Genomic DNA, 20,943 nt, shown 5'->3' on the forward strand with positions numbered 1-20,943 from the left:
GATCCATTAAAACAATCAGCTCCTTTCCAGTCGCAGGGTTTGCTCACTGTTCCCTGTGGTGGCTGGTGTCCCCAACTCTCCAGCCAGGCTGACAGTCCCCTCCCAGGCCACATCTGCCTGTGGTGGATGTTGTCCCAGCCTGGCCCCTGGAACCTTTGACACTGAAAGAACCACAGGCCACTCTGATGGTTTGACTTGTTAGGCCACATTTAGTTCACAAGCACAAATGGAAGTGACCTTCCCGTATGTGGCAGTGGGACAGAGAAGAGAGACCCGCGGGCTGGGCCGGGGCAGCAATCAAAAATAGACACCGAAACAGTGTGGGGAATGCCCAGCACTCAGCAATTCTGAGCTCACTCTTCCACTTGGAGAGTCAGCTCCTAGACTCTATACCATTACAAAAGAAAACAAACACAAAGGAAAGCCAGGTCATTTCTTGGGGCTGATGTAACCTGTTCTGACCTGAAGCAGGCTCAGCAATCTGCTTGACACCCTCTTTATAATAGTCATAGTACGAGGACTGCACACTATCCTCAGGATTGCCTAACTCCCTTACATCTTTTTCGTCATCTTCTACACTCTCCGTAGAGCTGGTTTCTTCCCATGGAGACATGGCCATGAAGATGGTCACGTTTGTTTGTTCCTGGAACTGTGTTTGGGTTGATGAATCCTGGCCCGGCGTAGAGTATTTTTCCTGTGTCACAGTAGTGTGTGTTGAGTAGCTGTAGGAAGGAGTGAAAAACTCCCGGTGTTGGTGGAAGGCGGACAGGGGAAGGCTGGTCGCCTTAGTCTTGAATGTGAGCCAGTCGCTGTAGTCTTCCACCCTGATGTACAGAAATAGGCCAGGGCACTTCTCACCACCCTGGGACAGGATTCCTCTCAGTACCCACAGATTCGACTGCTGTAGCTGGCACATCAGTGGGTTTCCTGGGTCCCCCTGTGACAAAGGACAGAAGGCTTCAGGTCTATAAAAACTTTTTGTTTTTAATATATCATTGCGTGCCCGGCCGGTGTGGCTCAGTGCTTGAGCGTCAACCCATGAACCAAGAGGTCACCAGTTCGATTCCCGGTCAGGGCACATGCCCGGGTTGCGGGCTTGATCCCCCAGTAGGGGGCGTGCAGGAGGCGGCTGATCAAGGTTTCTCTCTCATTGATGTTTCTCTCTCTCTATCCCTCTCCCTTCCTCTCTCTGAAATCAATAAAAACATTTTAATATATCCTTGTGCAATTTACTGTTTGTTTTAGAAATGTTTTACACTGGTTCTAGCTGGGAATGGGGCAGATGATAGGATACTCTTTCCGATCTAGGCAGTCACCACCACAAACTTCAACAAGATGACTTTCCCTTCTATTATACAAGTTATCCGTAGACTTGTGCAGTGTGCCTGTAGCTTCCTGGTTTGCATGTCACTGTCTTGCTCCTTTCCAGTACTTGAACTAAATCCTCTCCCTCTTTTGGTTTCTCATTTTTCAAATGTTGACATTCCTCTCCTTTCTGGCCTGGAATGGTCACATTTTCCCCTCTCCTCTCTCTCTTATTTCCATCTTTTATTTAAGCTGCTCCCTCCCACCCATAGTCCTGCTAGAGTCACACTGGTCACACTTCCCCAGGGAACACGCACTGGACTAGAGTCACAGCCTTTCGCCAGGGCAGCAGTCCTCAGGGACTCGGGAATTCTGCCACACAGACCTTACCTCGCTTCAGGTGCGTGGGTAGAAGCTTGGCACACTTAGGTAGATATGTGACCCTGGCGAGTTACCTGAGTTTGAAAGTGGAATTGCCTAATCATGTTACACTGAGAACGGTGACTGGGCGGTCCATTCAGCAGGTGTTTCATTGAGCACTTGCTCTCTGCTAAGTGCCACCCACCATAGACAGTCCCGACAGCCACGAATCCCAGGTGAACGGTCCCCGTCCTCACGAGTTCACCATCTCTGGAAGCGACCACTGTTCCCTCTCTGCACTCAGCTCCCACTCCATCATGTCCTTACCAGGCAGACAGTATGGGTCTCCTCTTGTACGTGACTGCCGCATCCTATTTGCTGGGATTCATATGCGGGACACAGGTCGAGGTCTTGCACGGAGATTTTTCTCAGGATACTCATCGTCATTTGATTTCCTGTCTGGACCATGCAACGGAGAGCCCAAGAATTATTAACAAGAAGACAGGAACCCCCTAAGTCAACACAACCGCAGCTCACCTGCCCGGATGGGAGTACTGTTCTGATAAACCCCTTTTCCTCATAGAAATCAGAACCTGTGTCTGAGGTTTTACTGAAAACTACTTTTACTTTGAACTTGAATGTGAATACAGGCAGAGAACAGACTTATCCTTTCTCAACATGTCTAGGAAATACTGCCCAAGGAAACAAGCTTAGACAAGAGAGCAATTTGCTCTAATTCAGGGAATGATGTCCCCGGCCCCTCGAATAACCTCATACTCATTTCAGGCTGCCAGCTGCCTATGTCCTTCCAATTTGGTGTAGGACTAGAAGGACAAAGGACCGAATGTAAGAAAGGGCAAGCACTGGGAGCCTTGACCGATTAGGTGAGGGGTGCAGTCCAACTCTAGAACCTCGAGCCACCTGCATTATTAAGATAAGCCCTAGAGTGGCCCACCCAAGTCACACACAGCCGCCTCCAGGGGAAGGAAGGCATTAACTGCAAACGTGGGATTCCATCCTGCCACCCAGCAGTTCCGCGAGGCCAGCGGCGTGTACTGCTGGTTGCGGAGGAAGCAGATGGATTCGACCAGGCTGCTGAAATGCATCGCCGTGTCTGTCTTCAGGAGGGCTAAGTTATTGGTCATTGTTTCGTTATCAAAGCCCTCATGGATGATGATGGTATTAACTGGATACTCTTCGTGAGAAATCACTGTGGCATTCATCTTCGCTATACCGACTATAGCGATGGCGTCCGTCCTAGAGAGAGGACAGGGGAATCTTGAGAGGCCAAGCTTCATACTTCCCCGTTTTCACGTTTCCTATTTTTCCAGCCTGGAGCACATCCAACGCATCTTCCCCGGGCAAAGTTTCACTCACCCTTTGGACCTGGTCCCAGGAAATCTTTCCTGAACCCCTAGGCTTGCACCCTCCCTTGTGAGCCCTTAGAACCTTGGGGATTCTTCTATCTTAACATTCTTTATCCCACCGCCTCAGGACAATCTGCTATGTTATGGCTGATTATCTTTTTTTCTATGCATAGTTGTTGTTTTTACATAGTTGTAGTCATATCAAAGTTGTAATCTTAATTTTAATGCAAGCATCTTTCTGTGTTATACACTCTGTATATACACTTCAAAGCAATTCTGATTTTAATGATGATGGAGTTCAGTTGAGAGTTTTCCCTTTCTCCTCTTGGGAATCACCCAAGAAATGAACAAGAATGAAAAACAAGTGCAAACACCCTAAAACCAAGAGACACTAGAGAACCCAGACCTCAGAACCAGAGGAAGGGCTGAGAAAAGCTGTGAAAGACAGCAGGTGTGCAGGGGTTCTAGATGGTACCTACTGCCACGGAGGTGGGAAAGCTGCCTAACAAGCTTCTCCACAAAGTAGAAAGAATAGAAATAAACCATCACCAAAACAAAGGCCAAGTGGAAAGTAGCATGAAGGGTAAAGAGCACATGCCCTGGCCGGTTTGGCTCAGTGGTTAGAGCGTCGGCCTGCGGACTGAAGGGTCCCGGGTTCGATTCTGACCAAGGGCACGTACTTCGGTTGCAGGCTCCATCCCCGGCCCCAGCTGGGGCATGTGCAGGAGGCAACCAATGTGTCTCTCTCACATTGATGTTTCTCTCTCCCCCCCTTCCACTCTCTCTGAAAAGCAATTGAAAAAATATTCTTGGGTGAGGATTTAAAAAAAAAAAAAGAGAGAGCACAAAAAACACAATAAGGGACACCAGAAGGTAGGACTGAGAAAAGCAACCAAAATGAAAGGGACATTAACAAAGACCTAGCCCAGTCTTTCGCCACCTGGGTTTTTCCTGCTACAATAAACCCGCATGGGTGTGAAATGACGTGCGCTGCTGTTATCTACCACGGCATTTTTGGTTCTGGTGAAAGATGGAAAACCAGGCAGACTTCCGTCATCAGAGGGCCGTCTGGTGCACCCGTCAGGGGATACTGTGCAGCTGGTGAAAAGATTGCGATCCCTCTCTCCGTGTTGATAAGACAAGACCTCCCAGCATCCACGACAGAGCGAAAGAGCTGAGGGAAATACTGTGCACGGTGTGCTACCAGTTGTATTGGGGGCAGGGGGGCGTGTTATAGACTGAATTGTGTTCCCCAAAATTCATTTGTGAAGCTCCAACCCCAAATGTGACTGTATTGCAGACAGGGCCTTTAAGGGGTAATTAAGATTAAATCAGGTTGTAAAGGTAGGATTCTAATCCCATGGGACTGGTGTCCTTTTAAGACAAGGAAGACAACAGGAGTGCGAGTGCACATAAGAAAGGCCATGTGAGGACACCCTGAGGGGATGGCAGTCTGCAAGCCAGGGAGAGAGCCCTCGGGAGAACTATCCCTGCCAGCACCTTGGTCTTTGACTTCCAGCCTCCAGAACAGTAGGAAATAAATTTCTGTTATCTGAGCCACCCTGTCTGTGATATTATGTTATGGCAGCCAGAGCAGACTGATACAAGGGGGGGAAGGAAATTCTCCCTCTGTCAGTAGATATAGACCTACTGACATATAGATATATAGGCTATGTGGATAACTATAGGTATGTAGATATCCATAAATGCATTGAGTATTTAAGGAAGAATACCCTAGAAACTGGTGACAGAGCTGAAGGGAAGGATACTAGTAACTGAAGTGCCTTTCCTAGTATATCCTTTGGTTCCTCATGAACATTGTACTTTGTACATGTATTTTCATTTAAATACATGTATTTTCAATTAAAAAATATAAATCATACATAAAAAAATTTAGCAGCTGCACAATATTCCATCAAAAGCTTATACTATAATGTTTTGCCATAGTAATTATACTCTCTCCCCCATACTGTGTGTGTGTATAGCATATAATTAGTATATATGTTATCAAACATATAAATAAAACCCTATTTATGTAATATATTATGTTACATAATATATACTAATAATACACTATATATTATATATAAAAGAATAATATGACTAATCCATGATAATTGTACATTATGTTCCAGTGTTTTGTTTACTAACCATCCTATGAACAACTCTGTGCATAAAATTTTTCCAGTGGTTGAAATTATTTCTTTAAAGTTGATTCCCAGAAGTGAAATCACTGGGTCAAAAAGTAAGATGTTTTACAAAAGGAGTTATTCCTTTAATAACTTTTGCAGGTTTGGGTTTTTTTTTCCTGGTTTAAAAGAATGCACATTTACTGTAAAGAACTTGGAAAACACAGAGAGGTTCAAAGAAGAAAACAACGATCATGTGCTTGTGAGCATCCAGAGATAAATGCTCTTAAAGGATTTGCGTATTTCTTTTAAGCTTTTTCTGTGATGGCCGTGCTGAGCCAATAAAAAGCCTTGTCACCCTGTCACCAGGAACCCATCTTCCAGGCCTCCCCAAGCTGAGTGGGGACACAGAGCCCCCCATCCCACCCCAGGGGTGGCTGTGAAGGCCCCAAAGACAGGGGTACTGGCCTGTGCTCAAAGGCGGACGCGACGCTGAGGATCCAGAACTCACTGAGGATGCTGCCGAAAGCCAGGTGGGTGTGGCGGGAATTCTGCAGAGACACCACCCATGGGAACTCCATCTCGCTGACCAAACCCTCCTCGGAATCTTCTATAACGTGGTATTTCTGGATGCCACATCCTGCTGAGAGGGTGTGCGGGGGATGACGACACTCACTGCTGGGGCAAGGGGTTGGTGGCCGCATTGGACCGCAGGACCCCCTCCTGTTGGTATCTCACTTTGGCTCTCCATATTGATCACCACTAACTTTACCTACCACCCCTGTTTCTTTTTCTAGTTGGTCTCCTCCCCTATCAAAGACTCTTGGTGGCATCTTTGAATGCAGAAATAATGTTAGCCTGCAGATAATCCCTCGCCAGGCAGTATCTGAAACCTTTAGCCACATCAGCGGTTCTTGGCGTGTAGCCTGGGACCTCTGGGAGTCCTCAAGGCCCTCTCCAGGGTCTCTAGGATTAAAACCATCTTCATAAGGATACTAAGACTGTATTTTCTTTCTTCACTTCCACTCTCTCACTAACATGCAATGGAATTTTCCAGAGGCTCCATGCTGTCATGGCTCTGATGGCTAAGAGCATGTGTGAACATGTATGTCCTTGTGTTTTGAATTTCTCCCAGCTTTGGTTTCTAATACAATAACTATGGAAAGATACAAATCCATAAGCAAAAGCTCTTTGGGGGTCCTCAATAATTTTTAAGAGTATAAAGGGATTCCAAGGCCGCCAAGTCTGAGAACTGCTGACACACACTACTTCATGCGGTCCCTCCAACAGAGCTGGCCGTGGATGGCGTCACTCTGTGTGTACGGGTGAGAAAACAGCCTTAGAGCGGTGAGCACCGGCCCTGGTTACACAGCTGGTGGGACACAGGGCCAGTCCAGATGAATCCAAACTCCATACACTCTCAGAACCTCACAGCCTCTGTTCCAGCCACCACTGCTCCTGTCTAGGTGGGAATCTGAGTCCTGGACAACCTGGAGGTCAGGGAGGGCACTGCAGCTGACATTTCTGCCAACAGGCCTCAGCAGCCTTCAAGCCCCTCCTTGCTCCCAGGCCCAACTCTGCAATTGGGGGTGAATTTAGCAGCGTAGTCTTTTAATTTAATGAAAAAAGGCTTCATGAAAATGATAATGCTGAAGTAGAAACACAGGAAAGGCCTGGTTCCCATGCGTACCAGGCTCTGGGAGGACACCTCCACCTGCCAGTGCCTGGGGGACACGCCACAGGAAGAGCAAGGTGGGAACTGTGAGTGGGGAGGCCGGCCTCACGCTGACTCCTCTGTCCAGTGGGCCTCCCCGTAGCCTGAGGTTTATTTTCCTAACTGCACTCTCCCTGGAGGATTAACCCTGACACCGCACGGCTGAAGCCAGTTTCCTACATCCACGCCCCACAGTCCACTTTGCTGGCTCCAACCAATGAGGCCTGCTGCTAGAGCAAAGCGCTCTGAGTCATCTTCCCCCAGAGTCCCTCTCTGAACAAGAAGGACCATTTGCTTCTCTGGGATGATGCCCCCTGCCCTGTATTCCAGGATTGGTAAGTGGTAACGGAAGAGGGCGGCACACTCACTGGCAGAAGCATGGGAGGCACAGAGCAGCACCAAGAGCATCCCCATCATCTCCGCCATCCCCAAGCACAGCCGCAGCAGACACCATGGGCAGCTGTGAAGACAATAGCACGCACTTTTCCTTTCCTCCCCAAAGTGGTGACATCCCCCAGCACAGGAGGCCCAGGCCCTTTCCTTCCCACCCACAAAGCATCCAGGCTGTGAAGAGCAGACCTGCCACGTCCCTATGGCTCGGTTCCCTGCAGTCAAGAGGCAGGGACCAGCTGCCCAGCACCGAGATCCTGTTGGGACCTGTGAGATGGCCCGAGGAGAGGAGGCTGCTCACGCCTGTCGATCTAGCCAGGGTCCCTGGCTTCCCCGAGTCGGGTCTCAGAAAAGTGTCCTTTGACTCGTAGAATTCAACCCTTGCCTTAACTCTGTAGCTATAAAATGCTGCCGAAAGAAAGAAATGGGTTTAGTGCGAGCTCATGCTGGTTTTATCCCTCCTACCAAACACTGCTGGCATCAACAGTGCTGCATTTAACCGGGACAGCTCATGCTTGTACACAGACACAGCCCCGGCATTCCGCTCCATTCATTCACACAATAACCCTAGGAAGTAGGAAGTAGACGCTATCATTACCCCATTTTACAGATTCAGAAACTGACACTGAGACATTGAGATGCCTGCCCAAAGGCACAAGGCTGCCAAGTGGTGAGGCTGGAATCCAAGCTCAGGTCTAAGTCTTCACCATGCACCATACCTCCAGGCCTACCCTTGCCTCAAACAATGCACAGAGCCTGAGGAACCCATGTGTGCCATTCCCAGTCACCATGGTCCACTCATGACACCGGGTGCTTCTTGCCGTCCGGGTGGTTCTCCGAGTTCTTCTGTGAACTGCTTCTGCTGAAGGAGAAATGAGCTCACTCTGACCTTACACAGCAGAGCCCAGTAGAGGGATTCCTTCTACCACCTTGGGAAGAATGTCCCATTGTGGCATCACGGTTACCATGGTGTCGCCAGGAAAACGTCTGGACATGGGGACGCAAGAGGAGCCAAGATGAAAAGCCTGCCTGTTTCCTAAACTTGGCAGGGCTATTCAGGAAGCCTGGCTGTCCCCGGGTCTGACCAAGAAGAAAGACATCCCTTTTGTTGGATGGCAAAGTCCTGTCCAGTTGCGGCCCTGTTCTGTCTACCTCCTCAGCACCCGCCCTGTGTCTATACCCGAGTTTCAGACTGGACGGAGGAAGCCCATGACTAGGGTGGGTTTGGTTTTTCCAATCCCTGTCGGCATTTTCACACCCCCAGCATGGTTTCCTGGAGGCTCAGCCCAGTTGTCTTCAGCGGCTCCAAACCAAGCTACCCGACGAGGCTCTGTTGAATTGTTTGGTCACATGGGAGCTGCACTCGCCCACTGCGAGAGTCTTTGGTTTCAGGGCAAATGCCAGGATTGAGGAACGTGTTGACAACGTGGTGGGAAGATGTAACTCCATGGACTCAGAGGGCTTGCAGGCTGCTGGCACGGGCACTCAGGAAATATGTATTGGACCCGTAGATGAATGAATGGCTGGGGGAAGGAGGACGGCTGGATACAGAGGGAAGCCTGACTCAGGAGCCACTATCTCCTCCCCCACAAGGTTCCCCTGGTGCCCTCGGCGCCTCACCATCCTCAATCACCTCTAACACCGAGTGGGGGCGTGGCTTCTGCTTGGGGGGCGGAATGGGAAAGATGGTTGGCAGTGGAAGAAATGGGAATTAGTCCTTCAGTGTGTTCCATATAGCAGGTCTCAACCAGCTTTCACATTTTCTCGTTCATAGTTCACAGTCACCCTGCCAGGATGAAGGAGTGACCCGAGCTCTCCAGGTGGAAAGGCTGAGAGTTATTTCCTCTCAATTCTCTTACGATGTTTTCCCCCTGTCCCCTGGATTGCATTGTTTTGAGATGTCTCCCCTCAGTCAAATTGTTTCTTTATAAATGATCTACCCTTTCTCTCTGCCCTTTTTAAGACCTTCTTGGTTTTGGTGTACTATGTTTACACTGAGGTGAGTTGGGTCATGAATTTCTTTTTATTTATTCAGTTTAGGATATGTTATCATTCCTGGCTTTGTGTATATATATTCTTAGAGATTCTTAAACTATCTCAGCCATTATCAAATATTACCATTTCTTCAGGCTCTCTTTACTTCTGGGACTCAATATAGACATGTTAGACTTTCTAATTTCTATCCTTCATATCTCTTACCCTTTCATATTTTTATCTTTTTGTCACTCTGTGCTCTTTTCTGGGTGATTACTGTATATTTGCCTTCCAGTTCACTAATTCTCTCTGTCTATGTCAAATCTGCTGCTGTTCACCCATCCTCTGGAGCTTTTTTAAAACTCAAAGAAATATTTTTATTTCTGGAAGATCCATTTTTAAAGTCTCCCTGTTTATTTCTGATGGTATCTTATTGGTTTTCATCTTCATATTGCATCCTTTATTTCTTCAACCATTGAATATGTATCTGTTCTATATTTGGTATCCGGCAATTCCAAGACCTATTTGAGGGGTGGGGGGAACTCTAAATGCATTTGTCTTTTTGGCTTTATCTGCTAACTCTTACGAAGTGGCTTGCCTCCCCACACGCCTTTGTAATGATTGTTAGTTTCTTGTTCTTAATCCATGGGCATCCTATGGGTTTAACTGGGTCCACTTTCTTCTAGTTTGCTTCTGTCTCTGGTCACCAGAGGGTACCACTCCCCACCCTCTCCACTAGTATTCTTACAGCTATGCAGCTGACAGCACCTGCCCTAAGGCAACCTTTCCTCTCCCAGATGTTGACAGCTCAGGCCTCAGCTCACTTTTCTTGGAATCTTTTCCTAAAGTTTGTGAGAGCAAAGGTAACTCAAAGGGTGTGTCCTCCGCACTGTTTTGCAATGAGAAGGCTTTCGAGACCACCTAGTCTGCAGTGATGGTCAAAGCTGAAAGGGATGGAGCTTGACAATAGACCACACACTAGAAACTGAACTAATGAATTTTCAGTAGAGGAAAATGTAATTCCCAGGTAGTCACTGTTGGTCTTCTTAATTTACTTTTGGGTTATTTCTGTTGCTATTGTTTGGTTTTGAATACACAGATTTTTGGCTGCTTACTCAAATTCATCATACTCTCATCACTTATCCCAGTGTAAGTGAATCCCACTTGAACCCTAGCCACTGTTTTTCTGATATGCTTCTATTTTCCATCACTATTTTTATACTCTTTTAGTCATCCCCTCATTTTTGTGAATTGGAGCAGTAACACCACACAGGCCTGATATTCCCCTGGGGGTGGACCTGTGACCCGAGCCAGGCCCATCAGATCCTCCCATTCCTGGAATTTGGGTCTTGAGCCAAAGAGCAGGAAGAACAAAACAGCTGTCTCATCCTGAGACCCAGCTCTTCTGTGAACTAGCTCAGATCCCACCAGCAAACTTCTTTCCTGCATAAGACTCAGGAGCAGTTTCTGTTGCTTCTGACCAAAGAAAACTTGACTGATCTGCTGGTCTAGTGCTTGGAGTAGCTTTTCTGCCTAAGGATTTTTATCACATGTCTGATAAGTGACTGTTGCCTAATAATGTCTCTTCAACAGTAAGGGCAGCAGCCATCACTGAAAAGCAGCAATGTTATCCCATTTAAATCTACAACTGGGTGACATACATCACACACCAGTCATACAACAGTATCGCCTACACACATTCAAAACCAAATCTTTTTGAAATTGTAATCGTTTTTTTCACAAATTCTTCATTGCTCATCTTTTACAGATGCTGGTTACAGTTCTTACTATGGTTTATTTTTTAATTATTTTAATCCTCACCTGAGGATATTTTATCCATTGCTTTTCAGAGAGAGTGGAAGGGGAAGAGAGAGAGAGAGAAAGAAACATCGATGTGAGAGAGAGAGACATCGACTGGTTGCCTCCTGCAGCCTACAGCCAAAGTACTTGCCCTTGGCTGGAATCGAACCTGAGACCCTCCAGTAAGTGGGCCGACACTCAAACCACTGAGCCAAACCGGCTAGGGCTCATGTTCCTCTTAACACTACTATGAGAAAGCAACAAAACTGATTTGATGCTAAAATGTCGCAGATACTCATCAGCGTTGTAGGTTGGATGAATCGGGAGCAGCGGGAACTGGGGGACTAGAGAGCAGGGACCCTGTTTAAAGGGGGCAGCCATGGCCAGATCCCATCAGTGACCCCAGCTTATACACAATCTGTGTAAGAAAGAAAATTTTGCTGTCTACAAAGAAGGATGGAAAAGTCCAAAACAGGCATGAGCTTCTGTGTATTCAGGCTCTGAAGATTTCTAAGTCAGGAGGACACTGGGAGGTTTGGACTTAATCTTAAAATGTTGGACCTAGAGACCTCCTGGCCCAGGTTAAGGTCTCTGGTGCAGCATTAATCACAGTAGCCAAGAGGTGGAAGCAACCCGTGTCCATCCAAAGATGAATGGGTGGGGAAAAAAAAAGAAAGACTGTAGAGTAGACATACAATGGAATATTATTCAGCCTTTAGAAGGAGGAAATCTTGCTACAACACGCATGGGGGTTGAGGACATACGGTAAGTAAAATAAACCAGTCACAAAAGGACAATTATGATTCCACTTATGAGTAGTGAAATTTATAGAAAGTGGAATGGTGGTTGCCAGGGGCTGATGGGGGGGGGGGGGGGTATTGTTCAGTGGGGACAGTTTTAGTTTTGTAAAATGAAAAAAGCACTGGAGATCTGTTTCACAGCAATGTGAATATACTTAACACTACCGAACTGTAAACTTAGAAATGGTTAAGATGGTAAATTTTGTTAGTTTTCCTCCTTTTTCTTAACCACAATAAAAATGAAAGAAATTAATATCACAGGTGCTAGCAAAGTCCTCTGTGTGGCCCAGGTGTGCAGTCCTTCCCATCTTCCTCCCCCAGGCCATCACTGCCATGACCTCTGGTATTATTTTTTACACTTTTACTTAAAATCACACACATATCCATACACAATATGCAGCATTTTGTATGTTTTTAAAAGTCTTGCCCTGGCCGGTGTGACTCAGTGGTTAGAGCATCAGCCTGTGCACGGAAGGGTTGAGGGTTCAATTCCCAATCAAGGGCACATACCTGGGTTCCAAGTTCATTCCCTGGCCCCGGTCAGGGTGTGCACAGGAGGAGGCAACCAATCAATGTATCTCTCTCACATCCATGTTTCCCCCCCCCGTTCCCTTCCACTCCCTTTAAAAAAAAAAAAAAATCAATGCAAAAAATATCCTCAGGTGAGGACTGACAACAACAACAAACAGTCTCAAACCACGTGTAACATTCTGCTGCTTGCACTCTCACTCAGCAATAAGATCTACTCCATTTTAATTGCTCTCTAGTATCCTAGACTATGAATATGCCTCAGTTTATTTCTTCATTGCCCTGCTGATAGAAATTTAAATTGTGTCCAATTTAAAAAATATTAACAAGTGATCCAGCAGAAATTGTTTTGCACAGGTCTCCACATAGAAGCATAAATGAGATGCATTCCGTAGAACTAACTCATTACACTAAAGAGACATCATTGCTTGAGCGTGCCCAATGAATGTTACAACTAGTTTTCCTGGCGGGAACTTTACCTCAGCATAAATCAATTTGTCATCATAATTCTCAATGTCAATGACCAAAGACCCAGAGGCAATGGAAAGTGTGACCTAAACATGCTTTACTGGGGCTCTGGGGTCCCCCAATGACAAGAATCTGATCTTGCAGCAAACCCACACCCTCCTGCTCTCTTCCACCCAGGACCCTCTTGCTGCCTGGGGAGGTTTGGAGTTTCCGTGGGTTCAAGGCACATAGCACGCAGCCACAGGCTGGTGCTTTACAAAGGACAAAAACTGCTCTTCTCTAAGGCTCCCCTTGGAAAGTGCATTGGTGGCTTGAGGACTGCGTTTCCTAATAAAGACGGCTGTGCTCAAGGCTCCCTCTGTCATAAAGAACAAATTCCTCATGGACAGGACTCTTGTCAGTACGCAGAAGGGGGCACAACTCTGCCTGGACCCCCAAAAGACCCTGGCCAGCTATTGTTAGAGGAGAAAAGCAATCTATAAAACAGGCTGTACAGTGTGGGTTCATTTCTGGTCTTGTTTTTTTTAAAGCACATAATAAAAAAAGAGATGTAGAAATGCCTGACAGACCACATCCACACCCCTGAGGGGCATATTAAGAATGCGAGGGCCCTGGCTGGGTAGCTCAGCTGGTTAGAGTATTGTCCAGATATGACAAGGCTGCAGGTTCGATCCCCGGTTTGGACACAAGCAGCAATCAGTGAATGCATAACTAAGCGGAACAACAAAACGATGTTTCTCTCTCAAAATCAATTAAAAAAAAAAAAAGGGGGTGGGGTGGGGGAGGAGACAGGGATCGTTTGCTTTCTTGTGTGCTTTCTCTTGAATACGCACACATTACTTTTATATATGAAGGAACATTGACCAAACAGCCCTTCTGTGGAGCTCAAAAAGCAGAGTAATTTTAAAAACCTTCCATGATAATTAACACAAACTATTGTACTTCAAAAAATACATAATATCTTTCACATTTATTGGCCAAGGTCACACAGTAAGTAACAGAGCTGGGGTGCAAACCCAGATCTGTTTGACTTCTAAGTGTGTGCTCAAATTTATAAATATTCTCTCGAAAAATACGTGTCAGGAGAGGAATGACATGCCGATCTGCACAGATGCTGCTCCCACACAGAGTTTTAAGAAGGATCTTAAAAGGATATTCACTGGGCATGTTGTAGTGATAAAATATGGTGTACGCTAACTGCTAGCCTGTGTGGTCTTCGAGGAGAGGGACCTGGTGAACATGTGTGGTTCACAAGGACACAGCCTGGCACTGGGCACATGCAGTGCTGGGTGAAAACGGGCCACTGACGGCATCTCACTTCCTTATAATGACGGTTTTTGTCATTCCCATGGCCCCTCCAAAGCAACGTGTTTTGTGGAAGAAATTATGTGTTATATTGATATTTAAAACTTAATGACCCGTGACATCTTTTTAGATCTTCTATTTTACAAGGTGAGTTTATAAAACACAAGTTGTTCCAGAGGATTCCAGGGGAGTTGCAATAAGAATGGGAACATTTGTCCCTCAAGTGGGTAAGTTTTGGGCTTTCATTCACTTCCTGAGGTGACCACATACATGTTATCACCCATCCATAGTCCAAGAAAGTCCAGCCAGTGAAAACTTAAAAGATTTCCACCCCAGCCACCCGCCAATCAAACGCCCCCGTGGGTTGGTGCGCAATGATCATTCCTGCCGGTAGGTGGCACTCTTGCTTGCGACATTCTACATTTACTGTGGCTCTGAAGGGCAGCCAGCTGGGGCACTCAGGAAAATTAGAACAGGAAAGTGCCTGCCTGCGGTGTCACCCACCCTGTGTGATAGTGTTGGGCCATTATTTCTGCATCACTGAGACTTGGGGTTCCAGCTGCTCTTTTTGCAGCATCTGATGGATGGCCGTGAACCCAGGAGGCTGAGAAGGGACCTCCTTAGCCTGAGTGCGTTTCTGCCCTGGAGATCAAAGGTAAGATTCTATTTGATATAAATTCTCTGTCACTGTCAAAACAAGCAAAACACCCTCAAAAGCCACTATTTCACAAAGGCCAAGGGTATTAAATGGCTGGGGATTGCACTTCAAGTCTCTCTCTTTAAAAAAAAAAAAAATGTTTTTATTGATTTTAGAGAGGAAAGGAGAGGAGAGAGTGAGAAACATTAATAACCCTCCTGCACGCCCCCTACTGGGGATGGAGCCCGAAACCCAGACATGTGCCCTGACCCAGAATGGAACTAGCAACCTTTTGGTGCATGGGATGACACTCAACCAACTGAGCCACACTGACCTGGGATCAACAACATTTTAGAGTTAGCACTTTCTAGGTTGGAGATAAAGATTATAATAAAAATTTTCTTCTTGCTGTTGCAAGCTATCCTAGTAAAAAGTGTAATATATTTTCTATCTGTAGGTGGCAACATTTCTGCTATCAGGGTCATCTTTATTAAAGGAAGATTGTTAGAAATAATCTTTTGGAAAAAAAAAATTTTAACTTTTTTACTTTGGAAAATTTCAAGCATACATAAAGGCAGAGAGAGTAGTATAATGAACCACCATGTTCCCACCACCCACTTCAACAGTTACCATGACCAGTCTTTTTTCATTAGCCCATTAGCCCCTTCCCCTCCATCTGGATACTTTTGAAACAAATCCCAGACCACAAAAAATTACAATAGAAAAATAAAGTTATGATACCCATAAAACACCTCCAAGGAATTCTAGGAGCACCCATGGGATCCTAAAAAATAAGTGAGTAAATAAATAAAATGCAATCTGCAGTTATGAAGATGAAAGGTATTGAATGCCATATCCTATAAAACATGGTGTGCTAAGACTGTCTGTCAAATAATGTAAGAGTGTTTATATTACAGTAATAATGTAGAGGGTAGGAAGGTGAAATAAAAGGTGATAACTTGTGTTTGAAGAAGAGAAGCTTTTAATTTTTTTTAAAGCAATGAAGAACTGACAGAAATGACGAAATACTAAATGATAGACTATATGACATGCAAATCCTTACTTGGGGTTAAAAAAGTGAGAAGACCAAGTTAGAGGTTTTTTCAGAGTAATTAGATATATTAAGGGGATCCAAGTAAGCGAGGGGAATGGAAAATTACCAATTTGTTAGCGCACAGCAGTGACAGCTGCCGGTTCTAAAATTAGGAACAGAGATTTTCAGAGTACCACCAAACAAATCACAAAGGCTCAACCCACCCAGCACCTTTCAGAAGGATTTTAACCCCTAAAAGAATGCAAGGCACACGACCATGGCTGCTCACCTCCCCAAACCTCGGTGCTCACTGAGTCCAGGGTCATTTCTCTACAGAGGGCTGCATGGCAGCTCGAATGAAAACCGAGGACAGAGAGCATGCCACTCTTTAAAGACTTTTGTGTTTTTGTACGATTTACGGAGACTTTCATGATTTCACAGACAATCTGAAAATCCAATACACAGTACTTACATCTTTAACACACTCTTTGAGCTCTTCTAGCACAGACTCTGGAAATAAAATTATTCCCTACAGCACTCTAGTTGCATCATGAGGACTGCAAACACTCCTAGGCATCTGGATGGCAGAGTCTTTCACCTACCAAAAGTAGAAACTTAGCCAGTGCTATGAACATTTTTTTCAATTAAAAAAAATCCCATGTAAGCAACCTGAGTGCCCATCAATAGACAAGTGAATAAAAAGGCTGTGGTACATCTATACAATGAAATATTACTTGGCCATAAAAAAGAACAAAATCCTACCATTTGCAACAGAATGGATGAACCTAGAGGGTATAATGCTACATGAAATAAGTCAGTCAGAGAAAAATAAATATCGTATGATTTCAGTCATATATATGTGGAATCTAAAAAACAACATAAATGAACAAACAAAACAGAAACAGACTCATAGATACAGAGACAGGTTGATGGTTTCTAAACGGGAGGGGGTTTGGGGGAAGGGGTAAAAAGCTGAAGAGATTAAGAAGTACAGATTGGTAGTCATGGGGATAGGCATAGGAAATATAGTCAATAATACTGTAATAACTATGTATGGTGCCAGTTGGGTACTGCAAATATCGGGGGATAGACCTCAGGTGGAATGTTCTTACCACATACACACACCCACAAAAGTAAAGGGACACAAGGACGCTTTTGGAGGTGATGGATTTGTTTATTTTATTGATAGAGGAGGTGATGGTATCATGGATATAAGCATATATCCAAGCTCATTAAAACATACACATTAAATATGCATGATTTTCCGTATTTATATGTCTCAATAAAGGTGAGGTATGTGTCTGGGGCACCTAGAGTAAGTAGTGAGATTTACAGACACACAAAGTAGAATGGTGATTGCTAGGGGTGGGAGACTCTCAATGTTATGCACTATATTTTTCTCACTTTACAAACTAGGAATTTGCTCAACATCTCACATCTCATAGAGACTGACCTGGGATTCAAACTCATGTCAGTTGGATTCCACTGTCTGTGCTCTCAACCACTATACCACACTGTCGTCTATTTTTTTAAAAAGATTACTTGAGCCAGAAAAAAACTGTTCGATGAAACAGAATCAATACATTTCTGAGTCAGTATTTTCCCTACAGAGACTTAGATTTGAATAAAGCTGCAGCTTTTCTTGATCTATGAATTCGCTTTCATAAGCTCTCATCAAATGCAAGTTCCCAAAGATTTCACAAAAAAAGAAAGTAACTTCCATAAGTTCTGGCTGGTCTGTCAGCTGCATACCACTCTGCAAGCTTTTAAATCCGTCCGACAATGCACAGGTAGTTCTTAATATATGGCTCCATGTGGCTGTGTAAGCATTTCTGAGTCGCGGCCGGTACCTACAACAGCCAAGTGCCATATGCTCTAATGGGGTCTGACTCACCGAGAAGCTCTGTTAACTTGACAGTTTGGTTCTACAAAATTGAATAGGACTCTCCACACTTGGATTTTTCCCCTCTCTGCCTAACAATGATATGATTTTGCTGTTCCAGGAACGATGGCCCCTCTCACACAGCCTCTGAGGACTGAGCAGGCTAACGAGAGGTGGCTCTCAGACGTCCTCACGGAGGGTCCAATTTCCAGTGACAGAGTCCTTGCCCAAATGGGACACTGAAGACAACTCCCTTACACACACTCACCCTCCATAGGATTTGGTTTTGCCTAATCCCGGCCTTCATTTGTAAATTCCAAAGTTGCATCCAAGATCTAACTACTACACAGCCAAGAGGGTTTTCCATTAACAAGAAACTTTATTAAAAATGATGCATTTTCAGGAAAGCTGAGGTTTATTTCTTCCCTAGTGTTTTTGTGCATTATTTCTAAATGTACTAACTGCCCAAGGTATCACTTTTCTATATACTTTCTTCATGCTGCGTTGCTTGCAGGAAACCTGAATGCTCCATTTCTGGCATTGGACACATTTTTCTGGCATTGGACACATTTTTCTGGCATTACTGTCAGCACAGCCAACGAGGTTTATGTTTATCACGATCTGCAACATGGCTTGTTGTGAGATAGAACAAGAACAGTAGGTTTTGGGGCGGTGTCAGGTTCTATTTGCATTGGTTCCCAACTGCTGAGCACTCTCAGAGTTGAGCATCTTTCAGGTCTGAAATATCTTAGGTCTTTGGTGGCTCTCGAGATGGGGGAAGGGAAGAGAATTTTTAAAAATATAAGGACTTGATCTGCTCATCATAGAGTCAAATCATACCTTTGTACTTTAAATCTCACATTTTAAGTTTCAACTGTGTGACAATGCCTTTTGTCTACTGGCAATGTGGGATGCAGGATATTTTAAAAGTGTACTTTTGTAGGCTGTTCAGTTAATTTTTCTATTTTTGTTAAATAAAAATGCTTATCTCCTAAAAGGAGGTTTAACCAACAAATATTGGGTAAATAAGATCAACTGCAAAGAAGTTAAAAGTCAGTAATGATGGTGCGATATCGATCATCGTAAATTGAGTAAACAGGCAACTGGGTCTGTTTCTACAAAACCCATCAGCCATGAGTTGCTGCATTGCAAGGATCGGAATGAGCAGAGGGGGTTCCTGGTTCCTGCCTGGAAGCGTGGGCCTTTATTACCTTCAGCAGAGCCTGCAGCTCCACATGTTAATACATAAGAACACCTACGTGGCTGGGACTGATGACTGATTTGAAATTTTAAATTATGTGTAATGATATTTCAGAAGAGAAAAACTTCCCCTGGGACTGAACCATTTGGCTCGAAGCGAAGTCACAGGGCTGTCTATACAGTCAGCAGCAGAACGTTGGCAAATGGTGCAGTGACGGCTCTCCCACCCTGAACTTAAAAAACAGGAGATGCAAGGGGCCTTCGGACAGGCCTGCCTGCTGCTGGCGCTTGTAAGGGACTCGCCTTTGCTTTTCCTACAAAAATATATATTTAAACTTCACATTTGCTTTTTTTTTTTTAATTTCTTGGTGTTTTTGTAAAGTGTAAAAGTAACATACGCACAGGTTGAAAATGTCAACTGTGACCTCCTCCCCTGACCCTCAATATCCTAGTCCCCCCTGGAGCAAACAAGTTACCATTTTTATTAATATCTTTCTAGAAATAGTCTATGCAAAGACAAGCATACCTATAAATAGATGGCCTCCATTTTTACAAAAATGGTAGCATGGTACACACATTGTTCTGCATCTTGCTTTTGCAAATCAAACTTTTTAAATTTTCATTTTTATTATTTATTATTATTATTATTTTAATCCTCGCCCGAGGATATTTTTTCCATTGCTTTCAGAGGCAGTGGAAGGGGGAGAGAGCGGGAGAGAGAGAGAAACATCGATGTGAGAGAGACACATTGATTGGTTGCCTCCCGCACTCACCCCCCCCCCCCGGGAGTTGAGCCTGCAACCCAGGTACGTGCCCTTGAGCGGAATCTAATCCAAGACCCTTCAGTCTGAGGGCCAACACTCTAACCACTGAGACAAACTGGCTAGGACTAAACTTTTTTTTTTAGATAATTGTAGGTTTACGTGCAATTATAAAAATGACACAGAGAGATCCATGTGCCCTTTACGCAGTTACCCCGAGTGGTACCAGATATGACAGTGAAGCCATCTTGGACCCTCCAGACCAGTCTATCTACCAAATGAATACTACTAAGCGACTGTCTCAGTCAAGTGAAACAAAAGGACCACTTGACTTAGCCCTGCCTGAATTTGTGATACACGAAACTGTGAGATATAATAAAATAGTTGTTTTAGTCAGTAAATTTTGGAGTGTTTTAAAATTTCTTTATATAGACAACCAGAACAGAATCTGCCTCTTGAAAAAGTCAGTGACACGGGGGTTAAGGGGAAAGGTAGTGGGTCTGCTTAAAAGGTTATAGCAATCAAATGCAAGGAATACCCTTGATTGGCTCCTGGAAGATTAACTGCATGACAAATACTTGGAGGACGACTGGAGATGGGAACACAGACTATTAGATAGTACTGCTAGGAAATTATTATTAATTTTGTTAAACTTAAACAATCCCACATCTTTGCTTGAAGCTGATCCTTGGATCTAGAATGACTCCTACGAATATCTGTGGGCTTGCTACTCATACTCAAGGGCCCCATTCTTATGCCTGCTCCTCTGTAAAGCCCTCTTCTCTCCAGGTCAGAATCCACCACTCCTTCTGAGCCTCCGTAACATTCTGGACATGGCTCTATCATAGCTTTTTTAAATTTTTTATTGATTTTTGAGAGACAGACAGAGAGAGAGGGTGGGGGATGGAGGGGAGGGAGAGAGACTGATTTGTCGCTGCACTTATTTATGCATTTGTTGGTTGACTCTTGTACGTGCCCTGACTGGGTACTGAGCCCGCAACCATGGCTTATTGGGACGACACTCTAACCCACTGAGCTACCCGGCCAGAGGTGATCTATAGCTTTTATCACCTCATGTTACTGTTTCCTCCACTGGGCAGCAGAACACGGGTACAGCCCCAGGGCATCACACAGGCGACAGAACATCTTAGTGACAACTCCTCTCCATGTTCTCCTCACTTATGAGTTTATTGCTGCTTCATCCCCCTTGGACTGAAGCTCTGGCTCTCGGGTCATGGATTAAATGATATTAACAAATTACCAGAAAAAAATGAACACAGAGGAATGGGA

General features: G+C 44.9%; 1 protein-coding gene across 3 annotated transcripts in view; it reads right to left on the reverse strand.

Annotated features, from left to right (window-relative positions):
• Positions 1–187: 187 nt before the first annotated feature.
• PRSS54 (serine protease 54) overlaps positions 188–20,943 on the reverse strand; it is a 24,770-nt gene continuing 4,014 nt past the window's right edge. The window contains exons 2-7 of one of the 3 annotated variants that reach the window (XM_081119653.1): positions 7,455–7,673; positions 7,244–7,335; positions 5,630–5,804; positions 2,664–2,922; positions 1,993–2,124; positions 188–937 (exon numbers count right to left, since the gene is read on the reverse strand). In XM_081119653.1, the coding sequence (XP_080975779.1) occupies positions 374–937; positions 1,993–2,124; positions 2,664–2,922; positions 5,630–5,804; positions 7,244–7,301 (1,188 nt within the window). In that variant the 5' untranslated portion in view covers positions 7,302–7,335; positions 7,455–7,673 and the 3' untranslated portion in view covers positions 188–373. The remainder of the gene's footprint in view (positions 938–1,992; positions 2,125–2,663; positions 2,923–5,629; positions 5,805–7,243; positions 7,336–7,454; positions 7,674–20,943) is intronic. The other 2 variants (XM_081119652.1, XM_081119654.1) reach the window with 2 other exon arrangements.

Source organism: Miniopterus schreibersii (genome assembly GCF_964146895.1).
Source record: "Miniopterus schreibersii genome assembly, chromosome: 18".
NCBI lineage: Eukaryota > Metazoa > Chordata > Mammalia > Chiroptera > Miniopteridae > Miniopterus > Miniopterus schreibersii.